Here is a 17,999-nt window from a genome sequence, read left to right on the forward strand (position 1 = left end):
CCCCCCACAAACCAGGCGTGTGCAGAGGGGTGGGCTTCACAGCAGGCGGGCAGGGGGCCTGCTGCCTCTCATAGCCTCAGGGGTCTGCAGTGGCCACATGGGGGGGATTCTGAGTGACGCCTGGTCTGGGGTCCACCAGAGACCCTGGGGGAGGCCAGCTCACACTAACGGGGGCACCGCCTTCAGGAACCAGGGGCTCCCCACTGGTTGCCTGGACACATGAGGGCATCGGGCCTCTCCGAGGGGCGAGTCACCCCCAACACTGCCGGAGCAAAGGGACGTGGCACCAGGGCTCAACCTGGGAACTGTCTGACCGGCCAGATACAACATGGGAAGCCCAGCCTCCGGAGGGACGACACAGCAGGGGTGGGAGGCTCCCAGCAGACGTCCGTCACCTGGGGCCCCCGTGGGGTCCCGATAGGCCAGGGTCAGGGCTCAGTCACAGTCCCCCACTCAGCCGGATCTGGTCCGAGGGTCCTGCCACAGCTGCACCCAGGCTGGGCCCTGGCCTGGGATGGTGACCTCCCCCTGCCCACTCTCAACGCCAACAAAATGCAAAGGAAAAAAAATCATCTGCCAAAAACATCTACAAAAAACGTCCCATCACTGCCCCGTCCCCAGCTTCCCATGAAACGGGTTAGAGGCCAGGGGAGCTGGAAGCTCGGAAACGGCAAGGGACAGGCCAGGCCGGGAAGCCCCAAGTACCTCGACTTTCTGTCTGAAGTCCTCCCTGCTGGCCAGGAGCTGGCTCAGCGTGCTCTGGGCGTGCTCCAATCGGCTGCAGTACTCCCCGTAGATCAGGAGCCTGGACGGCGGGTGCGCACACACACACACACACACACACACACACACACACACACACACACTGGGTGTGAGCCTGAGCCGTTTTCACGTCAGGCTGTGAGCGCAGCAAGCAGCTCTCTCCCCGTGACAGCTCCTCACGTGTTCGCACATTTAACGGTTTTGTTCTTTCCACGAGGCTGCTTTCCTTCCCTGCTCTGCCCAGGAGAAGGGCTGCCAGCCGTGGGGACGGAGGGGCACCCTGCCTTCCCCTAACCCAAGGAGGCCCTCTTCTGTGGTTCTGTTCCAGCACCCCCATCCCGCCCCTGGAAAGGGCCAAAGGCAGACAGAAGCCCCTGCCTCCCCAGGCGACTCTCGCTGCAGCCCGCAGGCAGTGGGCACCAAGGCCCGGCCCGGCTCTGTGCTCGCCCTGGGGGGCCGGGCCCTGAGCTGACATTTCGAGGTGCGGGGACCCCGTGGGCCAGCCCTTGTTGCTGCCACATGGCACCGATGGTCTGTGCCTGGGTTCCAGCCACCGGCCTCTCAGGGCAGGGTGACGTCAGCCCCCATCACCTGGGAGACGGGGGTGCTGGGAGGGGCCGCGGGTCCAGGGAAGATGCGGGTGCAGAGGGGGAGGAGCTCCCTCTAATCCAGCCCCGCCTCCCCCACTTCCGGCCTCCCCTGCGCCCACTGCCTGCCTGCCATCCTGCTTCTCTCCTAACACCCTCTGCTTTGTTCCCCACCACGATCCTCCAGGGCCGACAGACCAGAGCCCCCGGCACCGGGGCCCGGCGCTCTCAGGGCCTTGGGTTACTAGCCTGAAACCTCATCTTTCAAAGTCTTGTCACCCGACTACCGAGTAGGCCCCTGGAGAAGGGCCAGGCAAGTGGCGTCGCGGGCTACAGTAAGGATGGCTGCGACAGTCACCGCCTCTGGGAGCCGCCAGGGCCAGGAGCTTCACGCACAGCGTCACGACCCTTTAACCCACTTACAGAGGTGGGGGTGATGAGCCCCACTCTCCAGTGGGGAAACCAAGGCCTCAATGAACTTGCTAAGAGTCACCAGCTAATAAAGGGCGACACCAGAAGGCCGGGCCCCGCACATGACGTTCCAGGGACGCCCTGCCAGACGCAGGTCACGCTGTGTGTCAGCAAACGTCTGGAGGCCTCTCCCGGCCCAGCTCTGGGAAGCTCGGGTGAAGATGACGTCAGGCCCATTTCTCCGTCCTCCGCGGACGCTGCCTCACCCTGGGCTACCTGGCGAGGCGTTGGGGGTAGGCAGTCAAGGCCTGTTGCTGGCTTCACTTTGGAGGAGATGACACTGCATCCCGCTGGGTCTGTGGGACTCCCCAGGCTCTCCCTGCACGGCCTGAGGGACCCGCGGTGACCACACCTGGGCCGGGCATCCAGCACCCCGGCTCTGCCACGTGAGCCCCCCGGGCAGGTCTCCCCTCCCTGGGGCCTTGGGGGTTTGGGACAGATGGCCGGGTCCAGAGTCCCAAGCGTCGGAAAGCACCTGGCCGCGCCTGGCAGAGTGTGACACACTGACCAGGAGCCACTCTGCATGAGAACCTGAGCCCTGGTTTCCACTTCAAGGAGTCTGCTATTAAATTCAGAATTTTCATATAAAAGTTGATTAAGGGGCTTCCCTGGTGGCGCAGTGGTTAAGAATCCGCCTGCCAACGCAGGGGACATGGGTTTGAGCCCTGGTCTGGGAAGATCCCACATGGCGCGTAACAACTAAGCCCATGTGCCACAACTACTGAACCTGCGCTCTAGAGCCCGCAAGCCACAACTGCTGAAGCCCGCGCGCCTAGAGCCCATGCTCCGCCAACAAGAGAAGCCCGCGCACCACAGCAGAGAGTAGCCCCCGCTCGCCGCAACTAGAGAAAGCCACGCACACAGCAACGAAGACCCAATGCAGCCAAAAAGAAAGAAAGGGAGGGAGGGAGGGAGGAAGGAAGGAAGAGAAAGGAAGCCAGTTTCATGTGCCAAAGTTTAAAAAAAAACAAAACAGAAACTTGGAAGTAAGGCAACGCACACACGGAGGACTTGATGGTTCAAGGTCCCACTGGAGCGCCTGGGAACACCAGCCATCCGAGGCCCCGGGGAAGGCGGTCTCCCCGACCCGGCCTGATGCACGCTTGCGTGACATTGTTCTGTACACGTGATTTCCGTCATGCTGGAGAAGCAACCCAAAGGTTCCAGTGCTCTTGCCACGGAGGAAATCGACGGGTCTGCATGTAACGTGGGCACCTAACTTCTGTCCCCGCTGACTGCGTGCCAGTGTCCCGGACTGTCAGCTGAGCGACCTTCATCAACCTTCTGCTCCTTCATGAGGTGGTAGATGTTGGCCACCAGCTCCGGGGTATGTTATTTAACTGCTTGAACTTCCAACTCCGACCCCATAAAGGGAGCCTGAATGCCTCTCACAGAAATACATCTGACGCCTTATTTCCTCACTGCGTCACTTCTGTCTCAGCCCACACAGCTGGGGACAGGACGGAGCACGTCCCAGGACACAGGTGATGCACCCAGGTGTACCCAGGACACGGGAACAAGCTGAGACCACGCGTGGCCAAGGCCTCACCCGTCTCCTGTCCTGAGCTGCCCCATCTGGGAAAGGAGCTCTGGACAGGGCGGGAGGTAAAGGGCTCTCCGGCTGATGGTCCCAGAGCAGCCCTCCCGACAGGGCAGCCACGCGAACCCCTGCGGGGGCTCTAGTGGGTACGAGAGGGTTGTCTCCGTGCAGGACCACCTGACCTCGGGCTTTGAGATGACAGGCCCCCAGAGACCCTGGTTTCCGTGAATGTTAATCACAGCCAGAGGGGCAGTGCCGTCCTCCTGACGTAAGAGCAAAGGAAAAGCTGCAGAGCACCGAAGCCCTCACCTGCCCAGAGCCTCTCTCTCCACACTCACGGAAATCCCATGGGGTCCTGGGATGGAGAACCTGCCTTTCTGAACGACGTTCCTCCTAAGAGCACGTGTGCAAAGCCCCACAGATAGTCCCTCCTAAGAGCTGGTCCTCCCGTCTTACCACCGGGCCACCAGCTCCCCAGGCCCCATCCAGCCCGAACCACGGACCCACGAGAAGTCAGGCTCCAGGCCCACCTTGCTCAGCCCCAGCGATAAATACAAACAGTGGGACTTCAATGCAAACCTTGCCCGAGAGCCAGCTCCCTCCGTGTGGGAGACACGTCTCCTTTAAGCCCACACGGCAAGGTTAACAGGAGCCTCCGCCTTGTCTGAGGATCGAGGCTGCATTAATGGGAGAATAAGATCCAAAGAGAGGGAGGTGATTGCCCCCTGCCATTCTGCACTGGTCATACCACACCTGGATGCTACCCCACCCTTCATCAGTGACGAGCTGCCGGCATCTTGCCCCTTGAATTCCTCAATGGCTTCTCGTGCCCATATTAAAAAAATTATGGGGCTTTCCTGGTGGCGCAGTGGTTGGGAGTCCGCCTGCCGATGCAGGGGACACGGGTCCGTGCCCCGGTCCGGGAGGATCCCACATGCCGCGGAGCGGCTGGGCCCGTGAGCCGTGGCCGCTGAGCCTGCGCGTCCGGAGCCTGTGCTCCGCAACGGGAGAGGCCACAGCAGTGAGAGGCCCGCGTACCGCCAAAAAAAGGAAAAAAAAAAATTATGAATCCCTATCTTGGCCCACCAGATCCTGCAGAACCTATAACTGCTCCTTGGAGAACCTCCCATTCGCCCCCTCGGTCCCACTCCTCCGGCCTCTGCCGGTTCCCCAAACAGTCAGAGCTCCTGGCTCTCCCGCAGCTTCTATTCCCCATATGGCTTCAGGGCTGATCCCCTCTCCCCCAGGTCCTCAGGGGGCCCCAGCCTGTGCTACAAGTCCCTTCCCCACATCCCCCTCCCCTTCCCTGTGCTCTCAGGCACTAGCACAGCCCACGGGAAGTCTCTTGTCTGTGGACTCATTTCCCAGGGAGAGCTGAGCCTGCTTCGCTCACCTCGGCCCAGAGCTCTGGAGCCGCACACAGCAGGCACTCCATAAATGCTTGCAGAATCGGTAAGCCAGCGAACATCAGGGCCTTAGGGGCTGACTCAGAAATAAGAAGGGACGTGCCAGAAAAGGCGGACGCTGGGATGAACAGTGATTTGGCAAATGAGGTCTGGTGAAATGCAGCCAGCCACTCCCCCAAAGGGACCCCAAGAAAAGTGCCTGGACCCCCGATGCCTCGCTGGGCGGGTGACCATCTGCAGAGCTCTCGGTGCCAGGATGCATTCTGCTCATTCCAATTCTCCGAGGCGGAAACGTCCGTCTTTCCCAGAGGAAAGGAGGCCTGGGGGCAGGCCAGCCCGAGGTTGTGCGTAGAGAGGATGGTGCGAGGTCTTGTTCACAGGCAAACTGGACCACGGGGACAGGCCAGGCAGCAGAGCCCTTGTGCTGGGGACGTGGAGGGTCCCAGGAGAGGACAGGTCATCCATCTGTACCTCAGCCACGTGGCCTTGAGCTGGGTTACTGGGCCTCAGTGCCCGTCCGACCCCCAGCCAAGGCGCAGCACTAACGAGGTGCTGAGAAGTGTCTGCTGTGCCCGTCACCTGGGCGAGGGTCAGCTCTGACAGTCGGCTCAAGTCCACCAGCGGGGCGCCATGGGCCCACCTAGCACGGTGGCTTGCAGCCAGGTGAGAGGAAAACCTTGTTGGGGGCAGAGGGCGGATCAGGGAGCCGGTCTGACCCCCAGACCTGATCCCCACCCCCTTGCCCGGGCCGGCCAGCATGCCCACACCTGCTGGTGCCTGGAGAAACCTTGTCTGCTCTCCTCTGGCTGCGTCGGCCACCTGTACATGGGCACTGCCTGCTCCCTCATGGCTCCCGGGAGCCCCCCGACTCGTGGCCCCTCAGAAAGCAGGCTTGAGGAGCCTGGCCCGTTCAGGAGGCCACGGCTCCTTGCCTGGAGCTACAGGGCACCTGGGGGAGGCACGTTCAGGTGATCCTAGGTGAAGGCGCCTGGGAATGCAGCTGCCTGTGCAGAGAGGGTTGTGAGCGGAGCTGAGAGTTACCTGACGGGTGATGCAGGGGACCCTCCTGCAGGTGAGGGTGACATGGACCCAGGGTCCCCACTGGCCCCTGTGGTGCCTTCTACACCTCCCAGGACCCCTCATCAGACCCCAGGAATCGGTTCTTTTTTTTTTGGCTGCGTTGGGTCTTCGTTGCTGCACGTGGGCTTTCTCTAGTCGCGGCGAGCGGGGGCTACCCTTCATGCGGTGCGCGGGCTTCTCACTGCGGTGGCTTCTCTTGTCGGGGAGCACGGGCTCTAGCCGCACGGGCTTCAGTAGTTGTGGCACGTGGGCTCAGGAGTTGTGGCACATAGGCTCTACAGCGCAGGCTCAGTAGTTGTGGCTCACGGGCTTAGCTGCTCTGCGGCATGCGGGATCTAGTTCCCAGACCAGGGCTTGAACCCGTGTCCCCTGCATTGGCAGGTGGATTCTTAACCACTGCGCCACCAGGGAAGCCCCAGGAATCGCTATCATTAACAAGCTCCCAGGCGGCTTCAACAAGCAGCCAGGCAGAGGCACCACGAAGACAGAACCTTCAGGCTCCTTCTACAAAGATTCTACGAGGGACAGAACGCCAGGCACCATCTGCTGATGCATCTCTTGAGATTTTAGTGGCTAAAAACCACCATCTCCCAGGACCCTGCAATGCTGGCATCCTGCGAGCCCTCCACGTCATCTGGCTTCGTCCTCGTCAGCATCCCATCTTAAAGCGCCAGCTGCCAAGGCACAAGGGAAAGAAGCAGGGGCCCGGGCTCTCCGCTGGGACTGCAGAGCCATCCTGACAGCTGCCCCCTCACACCTGGTTGGAAGCTTCCAGAATCCCAATCCCCCCTACCAGGCTCCAGCAGGACATTCTAGAGAACAGAAGGCTGCCTCCGTACCCCCTCCATCAACTGGGGTGACCAACAGAGGCGCTTAAAGCAAGCAATCAAATAGATTCACAGGGGCCATGTAACAGCAGTATAATTTTTTTAAAAAAAAGGTCCCTGCGTTGATTCCTAATGAGCTGTCACTCTCTCCCATTAACAGTCTTGATTCTGGATCAGGGACCCCACTAATGGGCATGATTATCACAGGTGACTTTCTGGCGGGGTGGAGGCCGGCGCCCTCTCTGCGTCTAGACTCAGCCTAACCACCTGGGAGGGGCCTGCAGGAGAAGGGCCGCCTCGGATTCTGACGAGAGCATCTGTACCCCCTCGGGCTCCACGGACACTTGCCCCGAAGCTGCGGAGACTCGCACAGGACCAGGGCACCACTGGAAGATCCAGGGCTCTGCGCTTCTCGGTCCCGGAACCACGTCTCCCCACGTTCAGGGCTGAAGCCAGTTTATGCCAAGACGGCCACGCATCCGTGTCCAGGGCTGCCGTCCGCACCCCCGCCTGGCTGCCCAGGTCCGGCCCCTACACCTGCCCTTCGCTGGGTGTGGACCAGCGTGTCGGCAGCGCAGGCCTGGCCTCTGCTCACCCTCAGGGCACCAAGTGGCACAGACGCCATCGTGGCCCCTGACCGACAGATAAAGAAGTCGGGCTGTGCTGTCGTGTAGAAACAGCAGCATGGCCTCAGCCCTGGGGACCCAGAGCCTGGGCTCTCAGCCATGGCTCCCTGCAGCCCCTGAAGCCCCTCACTCAGGCTGGCACAGGCGGGGCTGAGTGCAGTTGTAGCAGCAGGTGCCACAGGTCACCTCCCCCCAGGCACAGAACTCAGGGGCAGACTCTCCCGGTGCCCGATTCCCGTGGGGTCTGCAGCACGGCAGGCACGGCAGGTGGATGGCACGCGTGTCCTTCAGCCACCAAGACCCCCAAGAATAGAGGCAGAGGGGGTGGCTGGAGCCCCCGAGAGGCCCCTCCCATGCAGGCTGTGACGGCAGGGAGGGCAGGCAGTTTTCTCGGTTTACAAGTGAGGACAGGGTGAGTGTGGGAGCACCGACCCCCGCCTCGGGCACCACGCAGCGGTAACCTGGGTAAACTCACCCACCAGCTCTGCCCTGTCCCCACGATGGAACCGGATAGGCGCCCGGACGCCCCAGAGGCCCCGGCCACTCACCTTTCCTTGAAGTCCAGGAAGACCTTGGCCAGCGTGCTGCCCCCCGCCATCATGGACACGTCGATGGCCCTCAGGAAGCTGTGATGCACCTTAATTAGGTCCTGGGACAAAAAGCAACCACGCATGAGCAGGCACAGCAGGCTGGGGGGCACGCGGGCTCTGTGATCACCCTCCTTCCGGGCTGCCGTCTCGATGGAAGGACGTCCACGTGAGCGGCCGGGCGCACTTTCTCTCGTACACACCGGCTGCCGTTCACTAGAAGGTGCTACAGCCATCCAGAGTCTGCATCAGCCTGTCCAGACACACGGTGCCCGACCCCAGCCAGCATCCTCAGGACCCTCCCGCTGTGTGCGGGAGTGCAGGGGCTCAGGCGCCCTGACAGGTGAAGTCTCTCCACTGCGGAAGGGGGGCCTTGGCCCTGGGGAAGTGTGTCCACACTTCAGAGCAGAGGGGTGGCTAGCAGGCAGCACCATCCCCCATCCAGGTTCCCAGTCCTTCTGTGGCCACGTGTGCCACTGCTCACGGCAGGATGAACTCTGGGTCGGGGGGCGCAGGGGCCACGAAGTTCCGGGGTCTGCGTCAGCCTCACCCAGGAGGTGCCCAGCGCCCACCCCTCAAGCCGTCGGCACCCCGAGGAAAAGCAGGGCCAGCGCTCCCCGACGAAGCCCACCCACACGCAGCTTCTGGCCCCGGCTCTGCTGACCACATCGAGGTGAGCCTCCCCACGCGGGATGGCCCTCCGGTGTCCGTGTTCAGACACCGCAGAGCAGTGAGGGCGCTCTGTCTGCTCAGAGAGGGGGAGGGGACACACTTCCCTCCACTGATGACAAAACCTGATGCTCCTTCCAGGGCGTGTGCGTTGCGGGCACACCCGCCAGCACAGTATTGGGCAGGGAAGCTCCCAGAAACTGTGTCCTCCGTCTCCTAAAACCAAAGTCCCCAAGAAAAGGGGGCCTGCTCACCGCCCCCCATCTGTCAGCCACGAAAACACCCTTTAGCCAGGATCAACCATGCAAGCCCTGGGGACGGTCAAGTGGGAGCCCGCCTGACGTCCGAGCAGGTCAGGACCTCCGGCCCACACACGGTGAGCCAGGGGTGGGACCCTCACCTCCAGGTTGACGAAGATGGCCGCCATGTCCGCCGGGCTCAGCACCAGCCTCAGAGGGGTCACGTAGTTCTGGAAGAGAGAAGCCCATCACCGCCTGAAGGACGCCAGTCACCTTGGAGGCCACAGTCGCCGGTCGGAGGGGCTCTAACGGCCTCAGAGCAAAACAGGCGACTGCAGGCAGCGCCCCCGTTCCCCCATCACGGGTCCTGCGGGGCGGCCGCTCAGCCCAGCACACGGGGGTGCTCCACGCTTACTGGAGAGGGGGAGACCTGCGCGGGAAGTGTGGGACCGGGTGGGGGGTCAGGCCTGAGGACCCGCCAGGTCAGCAAAGCTCCACAGAGGGCCCCTTGCACGTGGCGCTGGGCCTTCCACCCTAAGGCCAGCCAGGGTGGGCTCTGCTGTTTGAGATATTTGAGCAAGTGGGGTCCTCCCGGGAGGTGGGAGGCATCACCCAAGGGAGAGCCTGAGGACCGAGAAATGCCGTGATTCCTACCCGACACCCATTCCTGAGCCTGCACCCACGAGTGCACCCCCAAACCTGTCATCAAGAGGCCCGCTCCGGCCCCGCAAGCGCCACAGTGGCAGGGCTGCTTCTGCCCCCGGTCTCCTGGAGGCCCCCGCAGGGAACAACCAGCCACCCTCCCCTCTCCCTGCCCCTTCTCCCACAGGGTCCCCTGGTCCCCTGGCCCTCTCCTTGGCCGCCGCGTGCAGCAAGAGAGACCTGTGTCCAAACGAACAAGCACTAGTGGCTGCTGGACGCGCCCAAGCTCTTTTCCCTGTGCCGTGGCGGCACCGGCCACTGTGTGACTCGGTTTCCTCACCTGACACAGGGATGGCAACACGGTTAGGGGAGGATTGCAAACACGATCGTCCCCGAGAACGCTCAGCACATGCACACCCCGGCTGGGCACGCCCCCAGCTCAACCCCCGACGTGCACTGCGCCCGTAGACGGGCAGCACCCGCCCCCAAAGCCCACACTGCAGGGGTGGAGACGGGCCACAGCGGCCCGCCGGTTTTCTGCGACGAAACTCAGGCTACGGGAAGCCTGCAGGGCCCTGGAAGGAGCTGACCCGGGAGCTGGGACTCGAAGGAGTGGGCAGCTGGGACCGTGTGTCTGCAGAAAAGCTGGTGGTCGGGGAGAAGCTAAAGGGCGGACACACAAGGGTTGAGTGGGGCGGGAGGAGGGGAAAGGTCAGAAGCCTGGGCCAGACCTGGGGCCAAGGGGCATCTCACGACTCCCGGCTGGAGGCTCCACAGGGCCCTCAACATTGGGGACCTACTTAGGCCACCCCATTATGGCTACACTTGGCCCTACTCTGCAATGAAAGACTGTCCAGGAAGGGTCCGTCTCAAAAACCGTGTTGGTTCTCTCACACCAGCGTGCACTGGCAGTTGGCAATGAGGATGCCCAAGTGACAGGGAAACGGCACCGCGCCCGTGACCACAGGAGGCCAGGGCGGATGGCGGGAGAAGGCCCGTCCGTGGTTCTCCAGGAGCTGGGCAGGCCGGCAGGGAGACAGCGCTGACCAGCCATTCAGGGTAGCACACAGGCCGCCACAGGAGCTCCAGAGACTCACGTCACTGGGCCCAACTGCGTCCCAGGTGCAGGATGCCCACAGCGGGTGGTACTGCTGTTATCGCAGCTTACGGGGTGGGGGAGGCTGAGTGCAGACAGCACCCCAGGGAGGAGGGATACACCAAGAGCTCACTCAGCGCCTGGCCTGGGTGAGAGTGTATACAGAAGGCATCTAGCTCTGGGTGAGGATAAAAACATTAAGAGCCTAGCTCGGCGCATTCAGGAGCAGAAGCCATAACGATGCCCAGTTTAGGCTGGAAGGAGCCTGCGAAACAAGCTCAGGAACAGTCCAGGGTCCGAGCTGAGGCCAAAGGGTGGGAGGTGGGACCAGGGCCAAGGATGGCAGCTGACGAGGAAACTGGCCTGAGTGGAGCCCACAGCTTGTGTGTGGGCAGAGGGCAGAGGGCAGAGGAAAGGTGAGGGCGACCTCCTTTTTGGTGGAGGGTGCAAAACCGAGAGGGCCTCTGAGCCCCGCCTCCGTCACCGCTGCCCGGAGTCCCTGCCCGGTGACAGCGTCTCCCAGGAGGCAGGGGTCCTGGGTGGACCCGGCGGCCACGCCCACCTTCTCGATGTCCTCCAGGGTCCGGTAGTACTTGGCTTCCGTCTCCTGGATCTCCAGCAGGCAGCAGTTTCTCTTGTCGTCCTCCGTCATGCCCATTTTCTAGAGGGGGCACAGGAGGTCAGCCAGGAGCCCGCCATGCCCTCCACCTGCCGCCCGCCCAGGCTCGGCCGTGGGGTCACTGAGCGTGAAGGGGGCCGCGCGGGAGACAAAAGGCCCTTCCCCTCCTTTCTGCAGATGGGCAGGCTGAGGCACAGGGGAGGGGACGTGGTGTGACGCTGAGGACTAACGACAGCGCAGAGGTGGGAAAGAGGCTTCTGAATCTGTCTCCACCAGACTGGTCACCCCCTCCAGCAGATACAGCAGGTGACACATGCTTAAAGCGCCGACCACGTGCACAGAGAGAGGGTCTGACCAGCTCCCTGAGGACACGTGTCCACCAGCTGATCCACCCTCCCAGCTTCAGCCTGCTACTGCCTCAGAGAAAGAAGCCAATTCCCCACAGGGCTGGACTTTCCAAATGTCCACTGCCTCTGACCAGGTTCCAAGCTAACAGCCCGTCGGCAGGGGTCACTGAGGACACGCCTCTGAGGCAGGGCCTGCCCCACCTCTGGGGTGGGACTGACCAAGAGACTGTGGCCACAGGGGCCGGGGAAGAGGCAGCAGGTGGGCTGACTGTCGGAGGTACTGTGGACGGTCCAGACACTCTCCTCAAGTCCTTTCAGGCTGACCAAGCAAGGCTCCAGGGAAACAGTGCTGGGACGTGGGACGTGCCATCTGGACTCATACCTGCCCTGACGTCATCCTCCCCCTCCTCCAAGAAATGCCCCAGGGCCCCGCGTGGGTTTGCCGGGGCCACAGTTCTCCAAAGTAACCTGCCAGGCGGGCACATCACCCAGGCCCCCCAGGCTCCTTCCCAAAGCCCGAAGCCCCGCTCAGCCTGGGAATTCAGTGTTGAGGGTCCACAATTCCCCTAAAACTGTGTGTAGGAATGTGGTGCCCAACAGCGTCTCCCTGGAGACAGGGTCCCGAGTTCCTCCCGGAAGGCAGAGGAAGACAGTGCTGGCAGAACTGGCCCCGGGCCTCCCCTCCACCTGCCACTTACCTGCATGTATCTAATCTGAAAGCATGGAGAAACAAACAGAGCAAAGAACCAGTTAGCAGTGCTTATGCTTATTCAAGCCGAGCTTGGGGAAGTCAGGGAGCTCACCCCCATTAGCCAACGGCCCCAGAGGTCACATCACACCCTCCGCCCGCCCGCATGTCAGCCTGGCGGGGCGGCGGAGACAGCACCAGGACCGAGCACATGGCAGCTTCCCCACAGCCGGGCTCTGAGAGTGGCACCTGCCATCTCCTGGCTGTAGCTTCCTTTAGAAACATCACTATTCCCAATACTTTCCACTCAGACCGTTCAGATAGCTCCAGACATGACAGGGGAGCAAATAAAACCAGCTGTTTTATCTCAGAGGACCTGGCGGGTGGCAGGAGGCCCGCCCTGCCCGGATGGACAGGACAGCTCGTGAGCCCAGCGCCGAGACTTGGGATGCTACGCATCGCTGGGCAGGTGGGACGCTGGTTTGTCCCCAGGACACAGGCGGGCATCTCCCCTAGCCCCGCAGGTCCTGCAAACGCCCTGGGTCCTGTCATGTGCTTTCAGCACCAGGGATAGCAGCGGCCTCTGGGGAGCGCCCACTCCAGGGCTTCTGCAAGCCAGGTGCACACGGGGTCTCATGGGAGCTTGTACAGCCAGGGGGCAGGGGATCCCCCCAGACAAACACACAGGCCACTACACCCACATGCCCTCGCCTAACCCAAGGACACCCAGCTTCCAAAGGGCTTGGGGAGTCGGGCGGCACCCATCTCACTCAGCCTGCTGGCGAGGCGGGAGGCCAGCCAGCCTCTCAGGCCGGGGCGGCTAAGCAGAGCCCTCCGGCCCCCTGAGCCCACTTCCCTGGAAGGTCCAGGAGCAGAGCTGCCTACCATAAGGCTGCCCGGGGCGGGGGCAGACCTGGGCTCACAGACCCACAGCTGAGTCTCCAGAGCGAGATTCCTGGTAATTGTGGGGACCGAAACCCACCTTCAGACCCTTGAGGGGTAAAATGAGAAACCCACTCTTAGAAGCAGCATCTGGGGCTGTGAGCCACTGCCCGGCATCTCGGCATGTCTCCCGGCAGAGAGAGGGAAGGGCCTCTTTGAGAGGCCTCGTGGGGAGCTGTGTCCTACCCTTTTTGTTTCTCCACCACCAGCTGGTGGCCCCCACACTGAGGGAAAAGACTGAAACCTGCTTTCAGAGAAATTTCTCCCATTTCTTTGGTGAGGGCAAATGGCATCAAAAGCCTCCATAGTGGGCAACTGGCATCGCGACCGCCCCCAGGAGTCTGGGGGTGCGAAAGGGCTGTGGTCCACGCCACCAGATCCCCGTCTCCCATCCTGGCCTGGCAGGAACCCTCCCGCCCCAGTACAGCAGCTGTGGGCAGCACGTGGAGCTGCAGCAAACGAACATCCGAGACGTGATTAGCCGACGCCCGTCGGAAATAAACATCCTCGCGCAGGAAAGACGCAAGGCTGGCTAAGGGCAGAGGGAGGCAGGCTGCCTGAGACCAGCACCGCGTCACTATCTAAGGCTCCCTGAGCAGGAAGGACTCGGGGTTCTGCACCCCCTCCGGAGGAGACTTCCAGAGCAACACGTCCGGGGAGGCGGGGTGGCAGCCGTGTCACATCCCGGTCTCCCTAGAACATTTCACAGGAAAGAAGGGACCTGGCCGACTGGCGCAGGGGATAAACCCCATAGTGGCCAGGAAGGACCGGGTGCAGCTCCCCCCGGCCCGTGGCTCAGACGGTGGGGTCTGCGCAGAGGCTTTAAAGGAGGGGCGGGGCGGGGCGGGCAGCGGGGGCTCACCATGGGCTGCTGCACTTCCACCTTGATGATGTCCTCATAAATGTCGTCCCCTTCATCCTCGCACGGGACGCAGTCGTAGATGTCCTCCCCCACGTCATGCTCACTGCACAGGAGGGAAGCGGGGGAGAGGGGTGGGGGGGCTGAAGCCACATCCACGAAGGGGCCCCCGGAGGGGAGAGGCAGTTGGGGCCACCACGAGGCCCTCCCTCTTGGCCTCAGTGTCCTGGTCCAAGGACAGGGCACCTGCTTCCCGTGGTTCCTGGTAGTTTAACCCAGGCACCCTGGGAGCGCCTTGTGCTCTGCCTGCCGCCCTTCTGGAAGGTCCCACCGTGACAAAGCGCACCTACCCCAGCCCTTTAGTAAAAGCAGGGACACACGCTGGGGCCCGGGGGGGGGCGAGATGCTGCCTTAACGAGAATCTTTGCATAGCTGATGGACAGGCATGCCCAGCTCTGGGGACCAAATGCCCTCTCCCCGGGGCCCACGCCTGAGACCTGGAGCCCCGAGAGCTCTCGGCTCAGCCCAAGGTCTCCCCAGTCCCAGCAGTTGAAGTGTGAAGGTCAAAGTGCAGAGCTCACAGGCACGTGGACGTTTTCCCCACCAGTCAGCAAGGAAGCAGAGCAGAGGGACGAGGAGTTTGTGATGCGCCTTCCCAAAGGAGCAAGGAAGTTACCGCTTAACTTACGATTCAATAAACCTTTGTTTTCAGCTCATGATCTTGCCAGCAAGTTATCCCCTCTGATCTGCAAGCCTCCAGGCAAGGGACACCTCCTCCAAGAGGCCTTCTGGGATCCCCCGCCCAGTCTGCCATCCGGGACTCTCCATCTGGAGCTCTTGTACCAGGGGCATCCCTCTCACTGCACCTCCAATTATTTTACAAGCGCCTGTGGATAAGCCTGTCTCTTCCCCAGACGAAACCCAATTTCTTCCTCCCTTCTGATCCCCACTCCTGATACAAAGTAGGTGCTCAGCAAATATTTCCCTGAATGAGTCAACAGCAAGTGAGCCAACCCGACTTCTCCCTCACTTCCCACAGGCCCCCGGCCCCCAGGGGTCACTCTGGCCTGGGGATCGGGGACAGGAGTCACCCTGGGCCCAGGGCAGCCAGCTCTTCAGCCTGTTGTGGGGTCCGTCCTCGGGGCAGGCTGTGCTCAGAGGCCAGCTCCCCCGGGAGGCCCACGCCAGCCCCGAGTGCCTCTCTGTGTGAGGACACATCTCATGGCCTGGCTCAAAGGAGACCTGGTAAAGTTGTCTTCTGAAAGGCGTCAGCATGAGGTGGCCCACTTCCGCTCCCCAGCGCACAGAGTCCGGGGGGTGGGGGAGGGAGGCGAGAGCAGAAATGATTACCCAGCGGCTCTTACGAGTGGGTTTCCGGCCCGTCCCAAACCTAGCTTTTGAATATTAGCTGTCATTCTAGGGGCTGCGGCGGGGAAGAGAGATCGTCACAAACCTACTGGAGACAACGTGTCGTATTCAAGGAAGGTTGTGGCAGCCAGTCTCCCCAGAGCCCTGGACACCTCCCCCGTGGGGCTGAGCTGCGATGGGACAGTGGGTAGATGCATCAGACTTCCCTCTGTGGGGGGCGATTCCGGGGACAGGGGTGAGCCAGTGTCTACCTTGATAGACCCCCGCAGGTAGCTGATGAGCAAGGGCAGGAGACGAAGCTGCTGCTTTGCGGGTACGTCACCTGCTGTTTTACCACCACCACTCCAGGTGTAAGGAAGCAAAAGTTGGCCTGAGGACAAAGCCAGATCACACGGGGCTCGGCCAGCTAACGGACCCCCGTAACTGTGACGTGAACAGCCACCCACCCACCGACGAGCCAGTCCACAGGGATGCCAACGCACGCGTGGGCACTTGAAAAACATGTATGCTTTCCAACTTAACACACCCTTGGAGATGGAGAGAACTGAGGCCCTTTCACAGATTAGAAAACCACACACTGAGGCTCCACAGCGGCTACAGGGAGCTGTGGGGTGATCCCGGCCCCAGCTCGTCCGTCCTCCCCTCTCCTGCCCGCCCTCCACTGCGACACGAGTGTCTGGACGTCGGCAGTGCCAAGAACTGGGGCGGGAATCAGCACCCAGATGGTGACGGGGCTCCCGGCTCCAGTCAGAACCAATGAGAAGGCGGAGAGGGGGTTCTGTCCCCAAAGGTGGGCCTTGGGAACGGTCACTCGTGTTGACACAAATCACCCCCACCTCTCCAGAGGCTGCCCCCAAAGGAAACAGTTCCCGCAGCCCTGCCCACCAGATTACTGGAGGTCCAGGCAAGTACCTGCAGGGGTTCCTTCCGAAGGATGCCAGACACCCTGGATTTCTGTCGTGCAGCCAAGCGAGGCTGGTGACAAAGGCACTGTCGAGAATTCTGACAGCGTGGAACAGAGGGGAGACAGGGAGGCCCCCGGGCTGCTCAGTGAGACACCTCGAAGGCAGATCAGCCCGCTCGTACCGTCCGAAGACAGTCATCAGCTTTGCTCTGATGGGCCGGTGGAAGGAAGTGGGGTGGATGGGGGGACCTTGACAGTTAAATATTCTATGAGCCGATGAAATGAACCAAGTGACTGAACGTCAGCCTGGAAAGGGTCCTCGAGGCCATCACTGCAAGGACAGCAATCTGCCAGCCCAGGAGCCCCCTTTCTCATCCCACATTTGGGGGAACATCCTAACTGACCCCAGGACTCTATCCCATGCAGCTCAGAATGTTTTTCAGCAAAGACCCCCATGCAGCCCCCACAATCAGTCAACCAGAATCAGGGCTCGAGATGCAACTGAGCCCAAAGCTCTGTGTCGTGCGGATGGGGAAGCCGGGGTGCACGGGCGGGGAACTGGCCGCGTGGTCTTTCGGAAGCCGCGTTCCTGCTCTGCTATCTCCTGGTCGGTGGACTGGTCAGAATGCTTTCATTGGCTGAGGACCTCATGGCGTGGGCACTGAGGGCTCTTCAGAGAAACAGAACCGGCGATCTGTCGATCTTAGGGTGATGCAAGCACCCGCCCCATTAGGACCCCAAGCAAGAGCTGTGCTTGACGGAGAGGACATTGAAGGTTGGAGAGGTCAGAAGCTTCCCAGACAGGTGGGACTTGGAAAGACGCTTGGACACCAGTGTCGACTGTGGGGTCCTATGGAAGGTGCCGAGGGGCAGAGTCCCTTCTCTGCCACCCTCTTCGCTGGCACCATCCGCATATCTAGGCATGCACCGACGTCTACACGCACCTATTGTGTCTACAGAGCACCTACTGCATTTCGAGCATGGGGCGGAATGCCTTAACATAGGCTTCTCATTTGGGGGGACAGGATTTATGTAGATCGAGATGTACCCTTAGCTCTACCATTTGACAAGGGGACGCCCCTGTGTAATTCACACCCCGTGACGTCACAGAGCATCCTCACCTCCCCTGAAAGTCCCCCTCCTCCCCGATGGACCCCTCCCCCTCCGCTAGTAACCCGCCTCTGACTGTTCCTCACCAGAGATTCCCTTCGTCTGTTCCAGAACGTCGCATCAACTGCATCGTCTGTTACATTCACGTCTGTGTCTGGCTTCCCCTCCTCAACATCATGCCCCTGAGATCCAGGCTGTTGCCTCCATCAGCAATTCATTCCTTTTTATTGCTGAGCCCTAATCCCACAATTTGACATCCATTCTCCTTTAGATGAACATTTGGGTTGCTTCCAAGTTCTGGTTATTGTAAATAAAAGCTGCTATGAGCATTTGCCTTTTTTTTTTTTTTTTTTTTTTTTTTTGTGGGCATGTGCTCTCATTTCCTTTGGAAATGAAATTCCATGAGGAGTGGAATTGTTGGATCAAAGGGGAGGTGTGTGTGTTTATCTTCATCAATAACTGCCAAGCATTTTTCCAAAGCGGCTGCAGCGTTTACTCCACCACCAGCAGTGCACACGAGTTACAGTTGCTGCGGTTCTCTCCAGCTCTGGCGGGTTCCAGCCTTTTTAATCTTAGCCACTAGAGCGGGAATGTAGTGAGATAGAATTGCGGTTTTCTTTTGCATTCCTG

The 17,999-nt window shown here is 61.2% G+C and overlaps 1 protein-coding gene across 2 annotated transcripts in view; it reads right to left on the reverse strand.

Annotated features, from left to right (window-relative positions):
• VAV2 (vav guanine nucleotide exchange factor 2) overlaps positions 1-17,999 on the reverse strand; it is a 189,893-nt gene that overhangs the window by 32,493 nt on the left and 139,401 nt on the right. Inside the window, exons 5-10 of one of the 2 annotated variants that reach the window (XM_007453081.1) lie at positions 13,991-14,093; positions 12,197-12,211; positions 11,095-11,193; positions 8,956-9,024; positions 7,848-7,948; positions 706-805 (exon numbers count right to left, since the gene is read on the reverse strand). In XM_007453081.1, the coding sequence (XP_007453143.1) occupies positions 706-805; positions 7,848-7,948; positions 8,956-9,024; positions 11,095-11,193; positions 12,197-12,211; positions 13,991-14,093 (487 nt within the window). The remainder of the gene's footprint in view (positions 1-705; positions 806-7,847; positions 7,949-8,955; positions 9,025-11,094; positions 11,194-12,196; positions 12,212-13,990; positions 14,094-17,999) is intronic. The other variant, XM_007453082.1, reaches the window with a different exon arrangement.

Source organism: Lipotes vexillifer, unplaced genomic scaffold (genome assembly GCF_000442215.2).
Source record: "Lipotes vexillifer unplaced genomic scaffold, Lipotes_vexillifer_v1.1 scaffold149, whole genome shotgun sequence".
Classification (NCBI taxonomy): Eukaryota; Metazoa; Chordata; class Mammalia; order Artiodactyla; family Lipotidae; genus Lipotes; species Lipotes vexillifer.